The following is a 19,936-nucleotide window of genomic DNA, read 5'->3' as shown; positions in this document are numbered from 1 at the left end:
TGAATGAATTCCATAGTATTTATACATGCCATCTTAAATAACTATGTAAACTATTTACATTAGCCTAACACTATAACATATCATAATGTATACAGTTACTTTATCAGAGTGTCTGATCAATTATTGTATAGTGTCAATCAATGATAAGACTTTTCCCCAAGGGTTGTTGATAAATGGCTTTGGATAAATTCTTAGCTCTTTAATTTTAATTTCCAATAATGCTGTGGTTTTCAGTAGGCTGTAGAAGTCTTCCAAAGTTGGTATTGTGTTTGCATTCCATCTTCTTGTTATGCACTTCCTTAAAATTGCAAGTATAGTCCATACTAGATACATGTTTGACCTATTCAAATGAGGACCTTCATTCACATTTAATAATACAAGAGCTTTAGTTAAATAAAATGATTCATTAAATAAAGCTTGTAGAAAGTTATTAATACCATTCCAAAATGGCTTAATTTTAACACAATCAAAGAAAATGTGCTTCCAATTTGCATTGTGTACTTACTCACATCTCCAACATATTCCTTTTGGAAGAACTAATTTTACTGATTCCATCTGGGGTTAAGAATGCTCTGTGCAAGCGTTTCAAATTAAAAACTTTCCGGTATTGTGTAAAGGATGTATATTTTATCGATAATAAGATGCTTGTTTTAATGTCTTCAGTGAACTGTATTGAGTGTCCTTTTTATATATTTCCCATATGAGGTTTTAGGTGCTGTTTTATAGTTTATCATATTTTGTAAAATTTTGAAATACTGTTTCCATTGTCAAAGTCATTATATATGATTTCATATATGTATTTTGTAAATTTAGGTATTTCTTTAAATGAAGAATTGTTAATCATTCTACTTAAATCTTGTGAATATATCAGAATACTCTGTAACGTTAGCCAGTCCTTTTGTGGAATTTTGTATGCTGTTTTTATTAACTGCATATCTAAAACTTTTAGTTCTTTGATACATTGGAGCCAACCAACAAATCCTTTCTGTTCCCAGGAATTAATAATTTCTCTATATATTTTATATGGAAAGTTCTTTGTGACTATAAATTGTGTTAAAAGATCAAACCAGATTTTTAAATCTATATTTGCATTAATCATTTTTCTAAATGAGTCAATGTAATAATTAATCATGTGAGTTTTAATGGGTTTAGTTATGTTATATTGCATAGTAATACATATGTGCCATGGCAAATAATTTTTATCTATTTGAATTTTTTTTTGTAAATCAAATTCATTTATTGATATTACAGTTAGTAATTCTTTGCAATTTGCAGAATAACTTGGACTTATCCAATCTGAGATTGTTTTAGATATTGATGCTTTTATATATGTTTCTATATCAGGAAAGTTTAATCCTTCCTGTGTCCATCGTCTGATATGATATATTAAAGCTATTCTGTTTCTTTTGGGAAACCATAAAAATGTTATTAGGCATGAATTTATTTCTTTAGGTATATTCCTTTCTGGTAACAATTGTATTGCCATGGCGCTCTCTCTCTCTCTCTCGATATATATATATATATATATATATATATATATATATATATATATATATATATATATATATATAGCATCTTGGGCAGTGAAACCATTTTTATTAACTGTAGTCTATCTTCAAATGTTAATATTATGTTGTTTAATTTTTCCACAGAGAGTTTAATTGTATTGATGATATTATTGTAGTTTTTTTACACTAATTCATTATTATCCTTGCATAACTCAATTCTTAGATATTTTAAGGTAGATTCTTGTTTCCCTATGATGTGATTCCCCTTAGCCTGCAGTTCTTTTTTTATTTAAAATAAAAAATTTGATTTAGATTTATTGAAATGGAGTCCTGATGTCATCTGAAATTTGTCAATTAATATATCTAATTCTTCTAATGTCTCTTTTGTATTAGATAATGTTTGTAATATGTCATCAGCAAATAGCATTACTTTAGAATTGTATTGTTCATAAAAATCTATTCCTTTGATATTTATATTGTTACAAATTGAATCTGCCAATATTTCAATAGCCAGAGTAAATGGAATCGGTGATATGGGACATCCTTGTTTAGTGCCTTTTGTTATATGTATTGATTTAGAGGTAAAATGACCTAACTTGACATATGCTAAATTATTTGTAGATATATATTCTTTAGGAGATGAACAAAAGATGCAGGAAATTCAAATAGCATTAGGATTTTGAATAAATAGTCCAAACTTAGGGAATCAAAGGGTTTCTCTATATCTAAGCCAAGTATGAGTGTTTCTTTATTTTCTTTATTAACATAATCTATAGGAGAAAATGTCCTTTTAATATTGTCATGTGTGTGTCTATGATATATAAATCCAGTCTGATCTTTATTTATTGTTTTGGATAGTGGTATTTTCATTGTGTTAGTTAATATTGTCATAAATATCTTATAGTCATTATTTAGTAATGATAGAGGTCTATATGAATTACGGAGGTTTGGGGATTTGTTTTCCTTTAGGATTGGTGTGATTAAGGAATATCTCCAAGAGGGTGGTATTAAAGTTTGTGACTCAATTTCTGATAGAGTTTTATGGAAGATGGATGGTATCTTTGAAGGAAAAGGTTTATATATTTCCATAATTATGCCATCTATAGCTGAAGCTTTATTATTTTTACCCTCTTTTATTGTATCTATAATTTATTTGTACGATAATGGTGCTTGCAGATCTAGTTTTAATTTTTCTCATTTTTTTGTATAGAATATTTTTCATCTAGATTTAATTGATCAATATGTATATCTTCTTTTTTGGAAATGTTCCATATAGTGATTTCTATAGGCATCAAGAATGTCACCTATATTAGAGACAGTTTTCCCTTTCTTTTCACGGAAGATACTTTTAATATTATTAGCTTTTGATTGTATTTTGATTCTTGTGGATAAATTACATAGATATTTGGGAGAAGTGGCCAATGTATTAATTTTTAGTTTTTCTAAAGCTAAACTAGCTTTATGTGTTAGAATGTCATTGTATTTATTGTTTAACACTTCTTCTTTCTTTTTCATCTCCAAATGATTTTGCTTTTTTTCAGCTTTTACTGACAAAAGTTTGGATTATAGATCTAATAATTCAGAATCTCATTCTCTGATTTTTATTTATATCAAATTAGGGTTTTACCATATATGTAAACTTTTGATAATTTCATTATTTTATTTATCTCTGTGGTGTAATTAATATCTAAGAAGAACTGTAATTCAGATAATAACCATGGTTTGAACTCTTTAATTTTAGTTATATATGCTGGAATTCTGGAGTTAAAGATTAATGGTTTGTACCCATTTTGAAGTTTTAATATAAATGAATTGTGGTCTGAAAAGAGACAGGGAGTGATTGAGAAATTAATAATTTTAGAGTGTAAGTCATGGGCAGCAAATATTTTATCTATTCTAGTTTGGGTTCCAAATCTGTGATCTTGATGGAAAAACAACAAAGATTTATCTTCTTTAAATCTGAAAGTATCTACAAGATGAAATGATTCTACCCACTTCTTTAAAGCTTTTGATACAGCAGATGTATGCAGCAGTCTTTCATTTGTAGTTTCAGAAATATCAAATATACAGTTAAAATCTCCTCCTAATATTAAGTTCCCTTTGTAATTATTGAAAATGAAATCCAATGCCATAATGCCTTCTTTATCTTCATACTTATAAATGATTTCTGGGTTAATCACATTTGTTTTCTATAAAATCGTTACCCCTTTTGTCTTTGTCATATAAATAGATTGTGCCAATATCATATAATCCTTAGGATTTCATTTGTAATTGTCTTTGTTTTGAAGTGAGTTTCTTGAAGGAAGACAATTTGTGCTTTGTTCAGTTTTAAATGTTTCAGTAGATTTGATCTCTTTTTAGGATTGTTTAAGATATTGGTATTTAAAGATAATAAAGTTAAATCCATCTTAGGTTATTTAGACTATGTATTTTTTTTTGTTTTATTGTGATTATTAAACATTTCCCTCTGATAACTATAAAGTGTATATATATATATATATATATATATATATATATATATATATATATATATAAGTATATATTTGAGCTTTTAAAGGAAATTATCAGTTTTCTACTTTGAGTATTTACCAATAAAGTAATGTTTTGGTCAGGTATACTAAAAATGTTTTTGTGAAATAACAAATTTAAATTAATAAATGTTAGCAAAACTAAGATCTGCACTAGCCATGGAATGAAAATCATTCTAATAAGTCCATCCGATTATTACTCATACATTGACAATCCCGAACATCTGAGTTCCATAAATTGAATTATCATATGGAGAATATTTGTAATAGGAATAAGCAATATTTATATTATTTTGAACAGATGTAGTACTATTGTATATTACAGAATTCAAATGCAATACAAATGTCTACTTATTGTATAAGCAATTAATATTTACATGAAAGATAGATAAGCAATTCAATCATAGTAAAGTAGGATGTATCATATATAAAACCTCAGTAAAAGATTATAGCACACAGCTATTTAACATATTTATCCTTATTGATGAAGTCTTTCAAAACTTATTACTTAATATAAATAGATGGTAATAATATTTATACCTAATGTTTATAATGCAATGTATTTTACTGGCTATATCAGAAGTTATATTTCATCATTTGCCAGCATTTAAGTAATCACTTTGTTGCTAATTTACTTAAAGCATCAAGTTTGTTTTAAGTGAACGTTGATAAAAGTTAGTGCATTTTAATTATCAGTGCATCCCTTTTCCCCCATTTCCTACACATAAGAATTTTCTTATCTGTCATTTCTTATTATAAAATGATTGAAATTATAGGTTAAAAACAACAAATTCACTTATTGTGATTACTGATTACAAGTTCCCTTTCCATATTCATAAATTGCCAATTTATGGCATATACTGAAAGTTTTTAGATTTAAATGGCAACATTCTATTATAATCAGCAAAGGTTAAACTGAGTGATTATTGTCAATTTAATTTGTTCAGAATGTGAATATTACATTCTGTGACATTCCTAGTTCAGGCTTCTATTGTTTGCCTTGAATAAATTTGATAGTTTGATGTCATGTATAAAACATCAGTTACCTTGGAACAGTTTAAGTATTATGTATGGTCAAAATGGGTTACAAAACCACAACTCAAGTTAAAGCAATTATATGGCTTGTTATGCACATTTACTAATATGAGAAAATCATCATGCTTCCCCTTGATGTTCAGTATAGTGTATATCATTTATGACAAGTTAAAACAGTAGTGTTATTATACACAAGCCCATGTTATTAAATCATGACTTTAATATCTAAATTCAGCAGACTGGTTCATCTTATATGACAATTATATATTTATGTCTAGATTTACTTAAATCATACATTCCATACCTACTTTTTTTTTAAACCAAAAATGTCATTGCCGAGAATCATCTCAAAGACTCCTCAGAGCCATTAAGCATTATTGTCACTCTGTCTCCATTACCATAGCACCCTGGGAGCATCTGTTTATGTTAGTGTGTCCATGTACTGCCAGAGACTTGCGATGCACTGAAGCAAAACTTCACTTCACTGCAACTTCAAGCCTAAATTCCCTCCCTTTCAGTGAGGCAGCAGCCAGGAAAAGAACGGAGAGCAAACAGATAAAAAAAAAAAAAAAAAAAAAAACTCCCAACAAGCTGCCACAACAAGAGATCAGCCTTCCCACCTCATTCAGAAGATGTATAAACAAACTATTCTCTGCCAAAATATCCCAAATCACAGTTTTATCCACCCCCTTCCCCTGGATCCAGGGAAAAACACCAAATGTCTCTTCCTAATACACAGGCATCAGTAAATCTCAATCACAAGCCACAACTCACAGCTTTCTGGAGACGAAAATGGCAACATACAACAGCTGCCAAACACAGCTGCATCCATACACACCATGTCAGGCTTAATCAAACAGCACTCAAAGCTATGATACCTGCCATAATTGATATTAACTATGTTTAGACAGAATAATAATGACTTTTGTACTAGCTGCCAGACACGGCTACATCCACGCACACCAAATCAGGATTGATCAAACAGCACTCAAAGCTATGATACCTGTCATAATTGATAATAACTATGTTTAAGACAGAACAATAATGACATTTGTACTAGCTGTCAGACACAGCTGCATCCATGCACACCATATCAGTATTGATCAAACAGCACTCGTAGCTGTGAACCTGCCATAATTGATATTAACTATGTTTAGACAGAATAATGATGACATGTGTACTGAGAGCTTGCTACTATTATTTAACCAGGATATACATGACATTTCTAAATCATACTTTAACTGAAGAAGACATTAGTCTCCATGACAGCATTTTTTTTTCAAAACACTCTACTGTTACTGCTATTATATATGATGTTAATTTGTTACATTTGAGTCTGAATGCTGATGAATGGTACCTTGCTGAATTAGTTAATTAATTAATTACTTAAATTATTATAAGTAAAAACAATGAAAAATGAACAAGATAAGTATTCATTGAGTTCAAGCAGGGGAATAGAAACTAATATGTTTGTATTATATGTTGCTTTGTTTGGCTTATATATAATGTAAATGGTAACCATCTTGACCTACCTTTGTTTGTGAAGAATTATTGGACTCTTTGAACATTCTGAATAAATCATTACTGTTTCTCAGTTGTTTAAGAAACCATCCTTTTTTTAAATAAAAACAGATGACAAGTGATGTACCATATCAGTTGATACTTTGAGAGATGTAGTTGTAAGAGTTATTTTTTGGGTCAGCTATTTTGGAATCGGTTTCGTCTTTCTTCTTTCTTGCATCAGTCCAAGGATTTGTTTCTTTTATTATTTTAAGAATATGGGCCATCCATTCCATTTCTTCTGGGATAGACACTATGTTGTTGCTTTTGATGAATATAATAGTTTCTTCTAAGTCATTAAAGGTTCTCATCTCTTTGGCAAAAAGTATTTTTATCTTGGCTGGAAAGGCCAGCTGTGCTTTAATGTTGTTTTGTTTCAACAGTTTTATTATTGGCCAGACTTTTTTCCTTTGTTCTAGCAATCTGGAAGAATAATCATTGTCAAATCTTATCAGGCTTTGATTGTATTTTAAGGCTGAGTTTCTCCAAGCAGATTTTAATATTAGTTCCTTGTCCAGAAATGAAATAAATTTTATAACTATGGATCTAGGTGGAGTATTTGTTGAGTTAGAAGTAGGATTTCTCAGTGCTCTATGTACCCTTTCAATTCCAAATAAAAGTCTCTCTTTCAAGTCTAAAAATTCAGGAATCCAGGTTGTTAAGAATGAAATAATGTCTTCTCCTTCAGTGTTTTCAGGCAAACCAAAGATCCATATGTTGTTTCTCCTTTCCCTGTTTTCTAAGCCATCTATTTTGTTAAGCAGCCATGTATTCTGTTTAAGCAAAGATTCTTTTTGGAATTCTTCCTCTTTGAGTCTCCCTTCAATGTCATTTAGAGAAGTCTCTATATTTGTTATTTCTGTATTGTGTTGCTGTAATAGTTCCTTAAGAGTATCAGTCTGTTTTTGAGAATTTAATTTGAGGTTTTCTAAGTCATTTTTAAAGCCATCCATCTTCAAAGATAGTTCCTGTAAGGTAGATGTCATCAACTGCAGTTCTTTTTTTCAAAGCAGCATCTGGATGAGAATTCCTTGAGTTGTTCATATTCAGTGACTCAATATATCTCCAAGTTACTTGACAGGACAATTTTTGTATATCTCCACCAAACTTGATATTTATGTACTTCAGTAGTTTATCTATAGATTTCTGATGTTTTAAACTTGAAAAGTATAAAATGTTCCTATATTACTATACTAGCTTATGGAGCTCTAAAAATTCACTGCTCTCAGTTGGCCATCTAGACTCCACCCCCATTGAAATGGTTCAGGTTTTGATGGCCAATAATAACAAGCAACTGAAGTTGTTATACAAAGACATTTGTAAATTAGATTTAAAAATCAATAGTGATTTGTTGTTTGATACTTTTATCAGCGATTGTTATTTTAACATACTGCAGAAGGTTGAGAAAGAAGTTGAAGTGATTAGGAGCAGGAAACACAAGAAATTGGAGAGAGTAGACTGAACATACAGGGATCCACATTGCTTATCTTGTTCCCTGGACAGGGTTGTTTATTATAGTAATAATGAATGTTTGTATTTCAATGATTTGGATATAGTAAACTATGCTAACAACATTTCGAGCTGATATCCCTTTGGATTTCCTTTTAGAATTCCTTTCCTTTCCTTTGCAAGAATTGGAGACTATTGACTTTGAGTCAAGAGCAGCATGAGACACTCAATGTATGAAATCCCCCAAAGTATTATACCAAAAGGAGGGCCAGGGGAAAGGCAGGAATAGAAAGGGGAGGGGGTCAGGCCAGAGTAAAGAGGTTGTAACCAATTGTGGTTTATCTAATGACACACTAGGTATTATTTGCTCCCTTAATACATTTAATGTCTCCAATTATTGTGGTTTAGAGCTTACTGACACACATTTTAAACTATCTGAATGCAGTTTTACATTTGTTTTCAGAGATAAATTTGATATAGTAGATAATCTCTCTGAATTGAAGCTTTTCACCTGCACGTTGAATCTATCCTTTTTATTTAACCAAAAAAACTGATGTGGATTATATGGTGGGGTTACCAAAAAAGAAAAGCACTACATTTAAAAATATATATGTGAAAGGAATATATACACAATTCACCAATTAGATCATAAACTCATGTATGCTTATTTGAGTTTAGAAGAGAGCCTTTTGTTTTCTTCTCTTATGAACAATAATGCTATATGTATTAGGAAACCTGATAGGGGAGAGGAGATTGTGCTTATGAACTGTGTGGATTATGTCAGTAAGATGCTTAATTTGTTGTGCAACACTGACAAATACACACCCGTGTATTTAAATGAGATTAATATTGCATACAAAAGGACCGATTTATATCTTAACGATTTGATGTTGCAGGATTTGATTGCTGCAATTATTTCCAATTATTTATCAAATAATAAACCTACAGTACCCACAATTTGTGGTATCCCTAAGGTACACAAGATTATTGTAGATCCACCACTAGGGCCTATAGTCATGGCCCAGGGGTCTAAAACTAACCCTTTGGCTTCATATATAGATTTTAAATGTACAAAAAAGTTTCTGACTAGTATACCTCATTTGTTAAAAGATTCCTGGGACTTCTTGGGCCATTTTACTCCTGATTTATACAATGATGATTTAATTGTTCTAAGTGTGGGTGTTGATGATTTGTTTGGGTCTAGTCTACATAGCGAAGGTCTTGATAAGTTTTTAGAGGTTCTTTTCTTTGGTGATAATTTCGATACAGAAAAGGTTGATATTCTCACCAATCTTATAGAAACAGTGTTGAAAAATAATTTTATTTACTTTGAAGATGAATACTTTAAACAAAGTCAAGGAACAGCCATGTGAGCAATATCTTCCTCTATGACTTTTAACCGTGAAGGAAGAAGAATACAAGGCCAGGCCCACATAGTAGTCTTTTCCTTACTAGGGTTGCTTCAGATTTATTGGTATTTATTTATTTTGTTACTATGTCTGAGATCATTGTGCTTCAGGGTATTCCCTTTTCTCCCAGGTATGACATTTTCTAGTTAGTATATATATATATATATATATATATATATATATATATATATATATATATATATATATATACACACACAGAGGGAGTGTGGGGGTACAGGAGAACTCGCCCTCGTGCAGAAAACTTCTTTAATCAAAAACAATTTTCAGCATTCTCTATTTTCCTATGTTTTTGCAATTTGTTTCCATAATTTTTTTTCATAATTTGCGGCTCGCAGTTATGAGTCTGGAATGATGATAGTGAGCATCATTATTATTTTTGTAAAAATTGCAATGACTATTCCTGTTTAAAGAGGTAAAATGTCCAACATGTGTAGAACTGTGCTGTGTAGAGTTGCTCGGTGCTGTGCAGAGCTTTTCTGTGGTGAGCTGTGCTGAGCTGTGATAACAGTGTTAAGGTTACTTAAAACATGGAGAGAAGGACAGGAACCAAAGGAGAAAAGGAGCAAATCAAGTTTGCACTAGGATGTTTAGAGGAATGGTGAATGAAAGAAATAAGGAGGCTCAAGCAGAGTCTGGAAGTTTATGAGTGGAGACCCAACTGCCAACTCTGGAGGACCCCAGACAAAAAGATCAGTTTACCAGAGAAGACTCCTGGTGATCTTTATATATGGTCTGGGGATAAAGACTAGTCCATATTTGATTTTATTCAGCAACAAGGTATGGCAAGACTCTTAACCTAAGATCACTAAGACACTTAAGTTGTGCCACAAAAAATGCAGAGTGATAGGTCTGAACCTACAAAAAAATAGTTTTGTGCATGGATTTTAATAGCTTGTCATTACAACCTGCTTTTAAGAAAAAAAAATTCAACAATGTGACATTTACAGCAGAACTCCAATATTCGTGATAGCAGTGTTAAGGAACTTAAAATATGGGGAGGAGGACAGTAACCAAAGCAATGTTAGCAACAAGAGTTATTTATGTTAGTAAGGTTCACTCATACTGGCTTATAATTGAGAGGAATGGCATGAATATTTATTACAGTACTCTACTGAGATGGAATTTGGAGATATTGAAAGCAGGAGTTAATGAAAAAAAAGAACATGACAGTTGAAGTAAAATGACCATTTGTCTCATACAGAAGTCAAACCTATATGCTCTATTTTACAAACTTTTAAGTGATGTACTGGGAATTGACCCTCCTGTGTATCATTCAGCAGTCCTGAGCCCTGAGCTAAATTTAAAATAAGATACATGATGCATCTGTGGCAAGAATGACCAAGGCCATACTTAAGAGCTCCCAACAGTATGACTTAAGCACACAGAAACAACACATAATGAAATAACAATTTGCTCCTAGCATGTGTCAAGTCACTTAAAAAACTAGGAAGTCTGAGAACACGTAAGCAAATAGCTACATACTTATACTAGCAGAACAGGAACTGGTGAACACAATAGAAAACACTGGTGGAATCTATCCTGTTGATTATCACAAAACATTCTTATTTTCAGATTTTTATCATACCCTTTGTTGCTTTTATATTGTGTAAATAATTTAACACACACATTTGTCACTTTTATATTAGTGTAAATACCTTATTTCATCTCCATTTTTTATTCACTGTTTCTTATTTTTTTTATTGAACTACTTTCATTTACTATGTATCAACTATAATTTATATATTTTGCATTGTATTTCAAATTTCTAATTACATTTTTACTACTGGAGCTTTTCTCCCCAGGCCTCTACTGAAAATGGAAATATATCTAGTTAGACTAGCCCGGTTAACAAATGTAAAATAAAATAAAACATAAATAAAAATAAATAAATACTAGCTAGCACTGCTTCTGCTTCTATCTGCACCACCAGTGAAGAGCTCATCAGTCTAATAGTATTGTACTAGGTGACAGTATTTTTTTTATTATTTATTTTCTAATATGACTAAGTGGTCTCAGTCTGACTGTATTTAAATGCGTGTTCACTGCTGATTCAGTATTATACTGATTTCAGGTTATATGTGCTCATAATGTCAATTTCTTTCTATACCACATTTCGGTAATGATTTTTTTATATTCTCTGCAAAAAAGTTATACCAAACACCAAAGCTTGTACACAAAAGAAACACAAATGTATGTAATTTGTACTCTGCAGAGTGACGTGTACACTAAGCAAGTCACAGCACAGCAAGGCCCAGCACAGCACAGCTCAGTACAGTATAGCACAGCATAATGCAGCAGTAAATCCAGAGCATTTTCCTTCTGGACTCATAAATTACCTCAGAGAACCCTGTGACAGAGTCATTTAAGAGAAAGTTAAAATTGTCTTTGATTTGTGTACTAGTATGTCTATTTATAATTGAGTCTAGTGCATTGTACACATTTTTCAGTTGGTTTGGTGACTTGTTATTAGCTAATGTCACACATCTGATGCAAAATCCCTAGTCTGACTGTACACTGTCAACAGTGAGTGTGACTGCAAATGGGACCTGTAACTAACATCTGTGTTGCTTTACTGCAGGTTGAGAGTGGTGATGAAGGGTCTATGTCTCCCATGACCCCAGATGAAGAAATCATGTACAGAAATGAGAAGGTAGCACTTTCATATATGTACTCAGATGAGAATCCACACAGCCCTGCCAGCAGGCAGACATCAAGTGGTAAGTGACAGGGCCGTGAATCAGTTAAATTGGAATGCAGTGATTGTACAGCTCCTCTTCTTTGTGTTGTATTAGCTCACATGTAAAAGAGATATGATTCATTTCAGCTGTGTGTGGGTGGGGATGAAACCCACTGTAAGAAATTTTCATGATATAAAGACTGCAGTAGCTGCATTTGTATCATGGGCAATGCCTGTATCTGTGCTTCCCCAGGCCAGAGTTGGCGACCAAAAATGAGTCTGAAACGATTGCAAGGATCTTTGCTAAATTGTATCAAGGGGATCCTTGCTATTTTACAGTTAGTAAGAAACACTGGATGTCCTGTAAGCAGCAGTGATAGTGAATATGGTAACTTAAATGATTTCCACTATAGCACTGCTGAAGTTATTTCTTCAAATCTGGAGCCAATCTCAAAGTCTAACTGCCTGCATCTGGGATAGTTGACTCTCTCACCCTGCCTCTGCTATGGCTTTTAATTTTTATATTATTTTATTTATTTTTTTATAGAGACAAACCTTAGTTTCAGGTATGCATTATTCTAAGAAGTAAGAAATAATACATAATAAACATATTATTTATAATGCAACACTACATAAAACATCTACAGTTTGAAGCAGCAAGCAAGAATTTTATACCTTTTTTTAACTGCACCACTGAAAACATCTGAGTAAACAGGTGCCAAAAATAGTTACTCAGCCCATTCAAATGTTACAAAAAGGCCATTGTCCAGTTACTTTTGTTACAGTGTGGAATCACAAGTCTCTGTATTGGCTCAGCCCTAGTGTGAGAAAGCATGAAAGGGATAGTCATATATACATTATTATGAAGACCGCTTATTATAAACCATTTAACCACCAAAACACATCTTTACATAACCCCTAGAATCAAAATTTAATACCGAGGCAAGTAAATACAAAGATCAGTGATGAGAGAAGAAAGAAAAGTTCAAAATAAAATGATGAACAGCAGTACAACTTACAATACCGTCATCAAGAACAGAGAAAAACAATGGTGCTCTTAACATTTGTCTAAAACAATGGTGCTCTTAACATTTGTCTAAAACAATGGTGCTCTTAACATTTGTCTAACTTTAGAAAAAAATGTTTTTAAGCTTATTCAGTATAACCATAGACTAAATTCTTTACATAATTTATATGTTCAAAAAAGATAACAATGTATCCAAAAATACCTTCATTTCTTAACTGTGTAAATAATAAGCAGTGATGTCAACAGCCACATCCTTATCAAAAGCAGCAGAGACAGTTTTACCATCATATCTGCATTATTAAATCACTGCTCAGTCATTAATGATTAGTCATGAGCAGGAGACAAAAGCATGATGTCATAAGCATATGAATCCATTCTGCTGAAACACACAACCCAGGGGAAGACTGTTCATCAGAATAATAAATATCAGGTGTCCAGGAATGCTCTGTGCAATAACCCTGTAAACCAATATATATCTTTTGCTCATTTATTTAATCCGCAAACAATTATTTAGGGTGTTTGAAAAAAGATTGAACATTTAGAAGATTTTTTTTGAGCTGCTACAGACAAAATGGAGCTGAATGCAATGTTTGGTTAGATGCGGCTCATTATTTCCTTGTATACATCGATGACATCTTAAAATATATGGATGAGGGTCTCCTTAGTAGTGCAAGGAGTTATCAACCTTAGTAATGCATTTGATTGTTGGGACCATAAACTCTTACTAAACTCCTTATTAAGTGCTGGAATTATCTGTGACACACTCACATGGATCAAAATCTTCCTTACAGACAGTTTAAACTGTAAATTGAGAACATTCTTTACCAAAGACATATTTAAGGATCACTTATTTCATCATTACTCTCCTCTCTTTTCATAAATGAGTTTCCGGTAAAGCCACCTGTCACTATGTATGCTGGTAACATGGTCATCTACACTGTCAAGCAAGTTCTACTCTTTCACCAAAAGAGGACTTGAAAATGAGCACACACACCCCGATCATGCTGACTCACAAACACAGGAACTCATTATCTACTCCAAAAAACGATTGTTAGCACCAGATCAAAACTGTTCTTGGTCCTTAAAAACTGGAAAATTCTCCACAATGAAATCTGAAGGTACTCTAAATAACACAGCATCAGGCTTGATCACTCCTTTAACTTTCAATGCCATATCAGTACAAAGTCCACATAATTGTAGAAATCCATTTAAACAAATATATATTGTGCATCCCGCATTCCCTACCTGCACACTGATGAAACTTGAAACATTCTATTTCTTTACTGACAAACTTGCCTAAAGAACTATTACCTACAACATTAGATTTCAGTCCTCTCTCAATCTTCCCAACACAAGTTTTCAGTAATGGCCCCAAAATAAGGGACTCACTTCTTGCACACACAAAATCTGTTCTATAAATTCAGATGCCACTTAAAAAACATCTATTCAAGAAGCATCATGTAAATGTTTTGGCAATCAAGATATCAGATAACAACCAGTTAACACCTTTCCATATTTACTTACAATGACAAATGTTTCCTTAAGACAATCCAAATGGTCTCATAATAAGTCTTCAGTATCTTCATTCCACTGTCACCATCCTATACCCTTACTAAATCTTAAAGTGACCTCCCACCTCTATATTTTAATATCAGTTCCTTATTCCATCTCACTCCCAAATCCTCTTACCCCTCACTCCTACTGCTCAGTTCATATTCTATTGCTTTTTGTAACCCTCTCTTCCCTTCATTAACTCTTCCCATTTTCTCCCATCCTCATCTCTTCTTTCTACCCCAATATATTTTCTTCTTCCTTGAGGACTATATATTTTAAGTACACTGATGTAAATTATTATCACATGACCATAAGTGAGGAGGAGTGAAGGGTTAGAAGAGTTGGGTCTGAAGTGGATTTAGGAACTACTACTGTGAACATGTAGAAAAATCCATGTGACACTGATCACATATCAGATACCTTGAGAAATTACTTGTTGTGCCTAAATGTACCCCAAATCAAAACTGATCAGTCTGCTCTGTTTCCCCTCCTCTTAAGTGTCCACCCTTACCTAACCTTAGGTATACAAAGCACTGTGCCATAAGTCCACAAACTAGCCAAGGGCAGAAGATGCTTAAGCTACACAACACTGGTACCTATACATACATACATACAACTGTTTCAAGCAGAGGCATTAATGCCCTTCTAGCCTCCCAATACACCAAAATACTTGTTTCAATAATAAGTGTCCAGGCTTTTCTTAAAAATATCTAAACTAGTACTTGCTTTAATGTAATTTGGTAGTCTGTTCCATTCATCAGCTATTCTGTCAGAGAACAAATTAGTACACTTCTCATTCCTATACAATCTCCTACATAGGTTGTCTGATAATTTTCTAGTAGTTATTGTTAACCCCAAACATTCCCAGAGGTAGCTGTCACTAAATGCGCTATATACCTGAATAAGATCTCCTCTTAGATATCTGTAAGAAACACTGTACAAGTTCAGATATTTTAGTCTTTCATAATAACTTACATTTCCACATCCATGGATACCATTGGTATATTTCCACTGTACTCTTTCCAGTTTACTCATGTTTGTTTTCTTATAGGGTTTCTGTATTGTTATTTATAGGTTCACAGGTTCATAGGTAGGTACTAGGCTATCTGCTTGAGGGCATTTATAAGCCTAGCCAGAGTGTGTCAGCTTTCCCACCCCATTGATTAACTAACTGAGCCTCTGTCAAGAAGAGCCAGTGAAGTGATCCCAGGGGTGTATTTTCTGTTACCCATCCACTCGTCAAGGTTTCTCTTGAAGAGTGCTAGTGAGGGGCTCTGCCTAATGTAGTTAGGAATTTTGTTCCAAAGCATGGGGAGTCTCTGTGACAGCAATCTATCCCTCCAGCATGTTCTATTTATTGTTGTGGTGAGGTTTAGCTCACTAGAGTGAGTGGCTCGCAGTGACTTGGATTTCTTTAGATGGAGAATGTCCATCAATTCTGAGTTGGCTGCCACCTATGTAGTAATTCATGGGTGTTTTGTTTTTCCCAAATGAGATGACTATGCATTTTGTGGCATTTAGCTTGAGACCATGACTTTGACGCCAGGTGTCCATCTCAGTAAGGCCCTTTTGGAGAATGTCTGTGTCAGCTGGAGAGAGAATTATGACTCCCAGTTTGCAGTCATTGGCAAACTTGGTTAGCCATAGTCCTCCTGTGTTTGCCTATACTTCTGAGAAGTATATGGCGAACAGTAGGGGTCCCAGGACCGAGCCTTGTGGGACACCAATTGTGACTGGTTTAGAGTTGGACCTGGATCCCGCAATTCTTACCATGTGAGTTGTGTCTGCAAGCCAGCTGGCACCCTATCTCGTGACGTTAGGGTTTATGTTCAGGCTGGTGAATTTTTCTATAATTCCCAAGTGGGGAATGGTGTCAAAAGCCTTGGCAAGGTCAAGGTAGGCTGTGTGAATCACCTACCCCTCATCTCTGGCCTTTGTGACCGTCTCAAAGAAGCCAACCAGGTTTAGTAGGAATGATCTGCCCTTAACAAAACCATACTGGGTCAGGTCAAGTATTTGGAGGTTCCCAATGTCTTTGTTAATGAGTTCCATGATGATGTGCTCCATAGCCTTGCTGACCAGGCTAGTCAGGCTTATGGGGCGATAGTTACCAGGGTCAGTTGTGGCCCCTCCTTTGTGGAGCAGAATAACCATTGCTGTGTGCCATTCTAGGGGCACATAGCCTGTGGAGAGGCTGAGGTTGAACAGTGTGTTTAGGTGAGGGGTTAGTTCGTTCTGTAGTTCGTGCAAGACGCAGCCTGGGACACCATCTGGCCCCATTGATGCTGTGCTTTTGGCTTTTGAAAGGGCTGTTTTCACCTGTGCGTCTGTGATTTCCAGGACACTACACTTTTCTGGTATTGTTGTGGGGTTTTTTGTGGGTGAGAGGGGGGTGAAGTTTGCACTGAATATCTGCCAGGATGTTGGCAATATCAATAGGTTCAGTATATTTTGTGCTATTTTGCACTAGTTCAGAGCATGTCTGCGAGTTGTCACTTAGATTCTTGACATAGCTAAAGAAGGCTTTGTGGTTATCTTTCGAATCCTTGGCTATTTTTCTTTAGAAGTTAGCCTTGGAAGATTTCATGAGGGACCTTAGTTTCTTACTGATACTCATCAGGGATGTATTTCCTTCTTGGGATTTGCTTTTTTTCTGAACTAGGTTCCTCCTTCTATTGTATGGCCTGTTTATGGCAGGGGTCCACCAGACTGGTTTTCATCTCTTAGGGGAGTGAATCTTGGTTTTGATAGGGATGGCATGATCCATGCATCCTTGTAGGTGCTAATAGAGTGCATTTGTAAAGGTTTCTGCATCTTGGACACTGTTATCCTTTAGCATGGGGGCTGTGAAACTTACCACCTCTGTCTTAAGTAAGGTGACGTTTGCTATAGAAAAGTTTTTCACTGTGGTTTCCTTGGTTGGGGTGGTGGTGTGGTGTGGACATCCAGAGTGATTAGTTTATGGTCTGATCTAACCAGTGACGGGTTGACCTCCGGTGCGAAACACCTGTCACCCATGTTGGTGATGACCAGGTCCAATACATTTTCACCTCTGGTAGGGGAGTTTACCAGCTGATCCAGGGCATTTGAGTTGATAAATTCCAGGAAGCGCTCGACCTGGGAGTTTGTACTTGATTAGTTTTCCCAGTTAACGGTAGGGTAATTGAAATCGCAGATTTGCCAGATGTTAGTTGCACATGGATGATCTCAGATGTATCATGCTGCGCCACTAACCTGGAGGTGTAGGTATCCTCGATGAATATGGATACACCCCCTCCTTTTGTGTTTCGATCCATGTTCTATGGCTGAAATGTGTGGTATGAGTTGTAGCCCGGTAGTGCTGGGGTGCTTTGTGGAGCCTTGAACCAGGTTTCAGTTACTGCACTGATGTTGCCATTCTCCATACTGAGGAGTGCTTTGAGTGAGTGCATTTTGAGATTTAAACTTCTGGCGTTGAGTAGCATAACCCTCATTTTTTTATTTGTGCTGTTTATGGAAGTGGGTTTGACTTTTGAGCCTTGCCTAAAAAAGGCACTCTGGGGGCAGCAAGGGCCTGGGCTACTATTCAAAAGCCTAGGGATGACAGGTGCAAGCCATCTCTTGGGAACCAACGAGGCTCGTCGAACATGTCATCCCAGGCTGACAGACACTGGATCCTCTTTGAATGACACCAGAAGCTTAGCCAATTGTTGAAATTGATCATTTTTTCTTTATACTGTGGTATCATTCTTGGTGAGGGCAGGATGCTACTCAGGGTCAGGGTCATCTCTGCCTGGGCTACATGATCAGAGAGCTCTTCCATGTCTCTTTTCATGTAGTCCAGGGAGGTACATCTCAGGTCATTCACACCAACATGAGCAATGACAGTGTCATATTTCTACTTGTTCTGGAGTGACCTGAGTGCTTGTGTTATGTGGCGGATTCTGGATCCCGACAGGCAGTAACCTTCGCCTTGTCCAGCCTAGTGAGTGGGACGTCAGTGTGTCTGACTATAGAGTTGCCTATTACTAGTGTGTTAGGTATGTTATTTTGCCTTAAGGGCTGTGATTATGCGGCACATTGATTTTGTGTTTTATGTGTTGTCTGGTTTGTGAAGGGAGGCGCAGGTTTTTTGGGTGTCTGCTTTGGAGGTCTCTGATGCTTTTGCAGGTTTTTATTTAGAGCCTCCGAGTATGATTTCGTGTATTTATGTGTATTTTTTGCCAGTGCTGGTTTAGTATGTCTATGTGAGGCTAGAGGTGTGATGTAAGTGTTAACCTTCTCCTCATGACTGCCTGTTCCAGTCTTGGGTGGAGAGAGCTTAACCTCCAATTTAGCTATATAATTGCATCTCTCGCATATGTTAATGTTTTGTGGTAGAAGGAGAGGGTTATCTGTGTACATGAGGCAATTGTAACATTGCATCAGGATACCCAGGTTCACCAGCTTGACTGGAGAGTATACCTGAAATTGCCCTTTGGTCATGCCTGAATAGTAGGGTGAGCTGCTTAGTCACTTGGTTGGTGAGGGGTGAATAATGAGCCTTGCCCTGCTCGGCAATCAAGTGTTGGGGTATATTAGTGCTTGCTATTAGGTCTGAGCAAGTGCTGGACTGTAGGATGCTTTTTAAGTTCTTAGGTTGAGAGTTAGACTACTTTCAAGGGAAAAACTGAAGAGGAGACTTGGTGGACTCGGGATAAATTTAGCCCTAACTAACTGGTGCTGCGCGGATGCACAAAACTGTGCAAACGTGGCTTTTACAGCAGGGAAATGAAAGAGATAGAAATTAGCCAAAAATGGCATATAAACTACTAACTTCTTGGCAGGAACCACTCCTCCAGGGACAGATGGCTGCTCAAAGCTCCCTCTCTCACAGGTAACAGAGAAACCTCCTTCTATCTAAGTAAGGTATAGGCAACTCAGAAACTTGTAACACAGCCCTGAATTCAGCACTAGCTGAAAAACTACTACTACTACTAGAAAACTGGACTATACTAGCTTAGAAAGGTGGGAAAAAAGGACATTTTTTTTAAAAGATAAGGCAAAAACAGTAAAAAATACACTTAAAACAGTTTTAAACAACTACAAACAGTAAAAAATACACTTAAAAGAGCTTTAGATGACTACAAGCAATCAGAAAAGGCTTTTAAACAAATTACCCAATTAACCAGTAAAAAAATCTCAAAACT

At 34.8% G+C, this 19,936-nt stretch overlaps 1 protein-coding gene across 1 annotated transcript in view; it reads left to right on the top strand.

Annotated features, from left to right (window-relative positions):
- SASH3 (SAM and SH3 domain containing 3) overlaps positions 1-19,936 on the top strand; it is an 842,462-nt gene that overhangs the window by 624,218 nt on the left and 198,308 nt on the right. Inside the window, exon 4 of the mRNA XM_044057147.1 lies at positions 12,089-12,227. Within this exon, the coding sequence (XP_043913082.1) occupies positions 12,089-12,227 (139 nt within the window). The remainder of the gene's footprint in view (positions 1-12,088; positions 12,228-19,936) is intronic.

The sequence above is a fragment of the Protopterus annectens genome, chromosome 15.part0 (assembly GCF_019279795.1).
Source record: "Protopterus annectens isolate FY-2018-M chromosome 15.part0, PAN1.0, whole genome shotgun sequence".
Lineage (NCBI taxonomy): Eukaryota > Metazoa > Chordata > Ceratodontiformes > Protopteridae > Protopterus > Protopterus annectens.
Note: the sequence above shows the minus strand (reverse complement) of the source record. Positions and strands in the feature narration are given on the sequence as shown.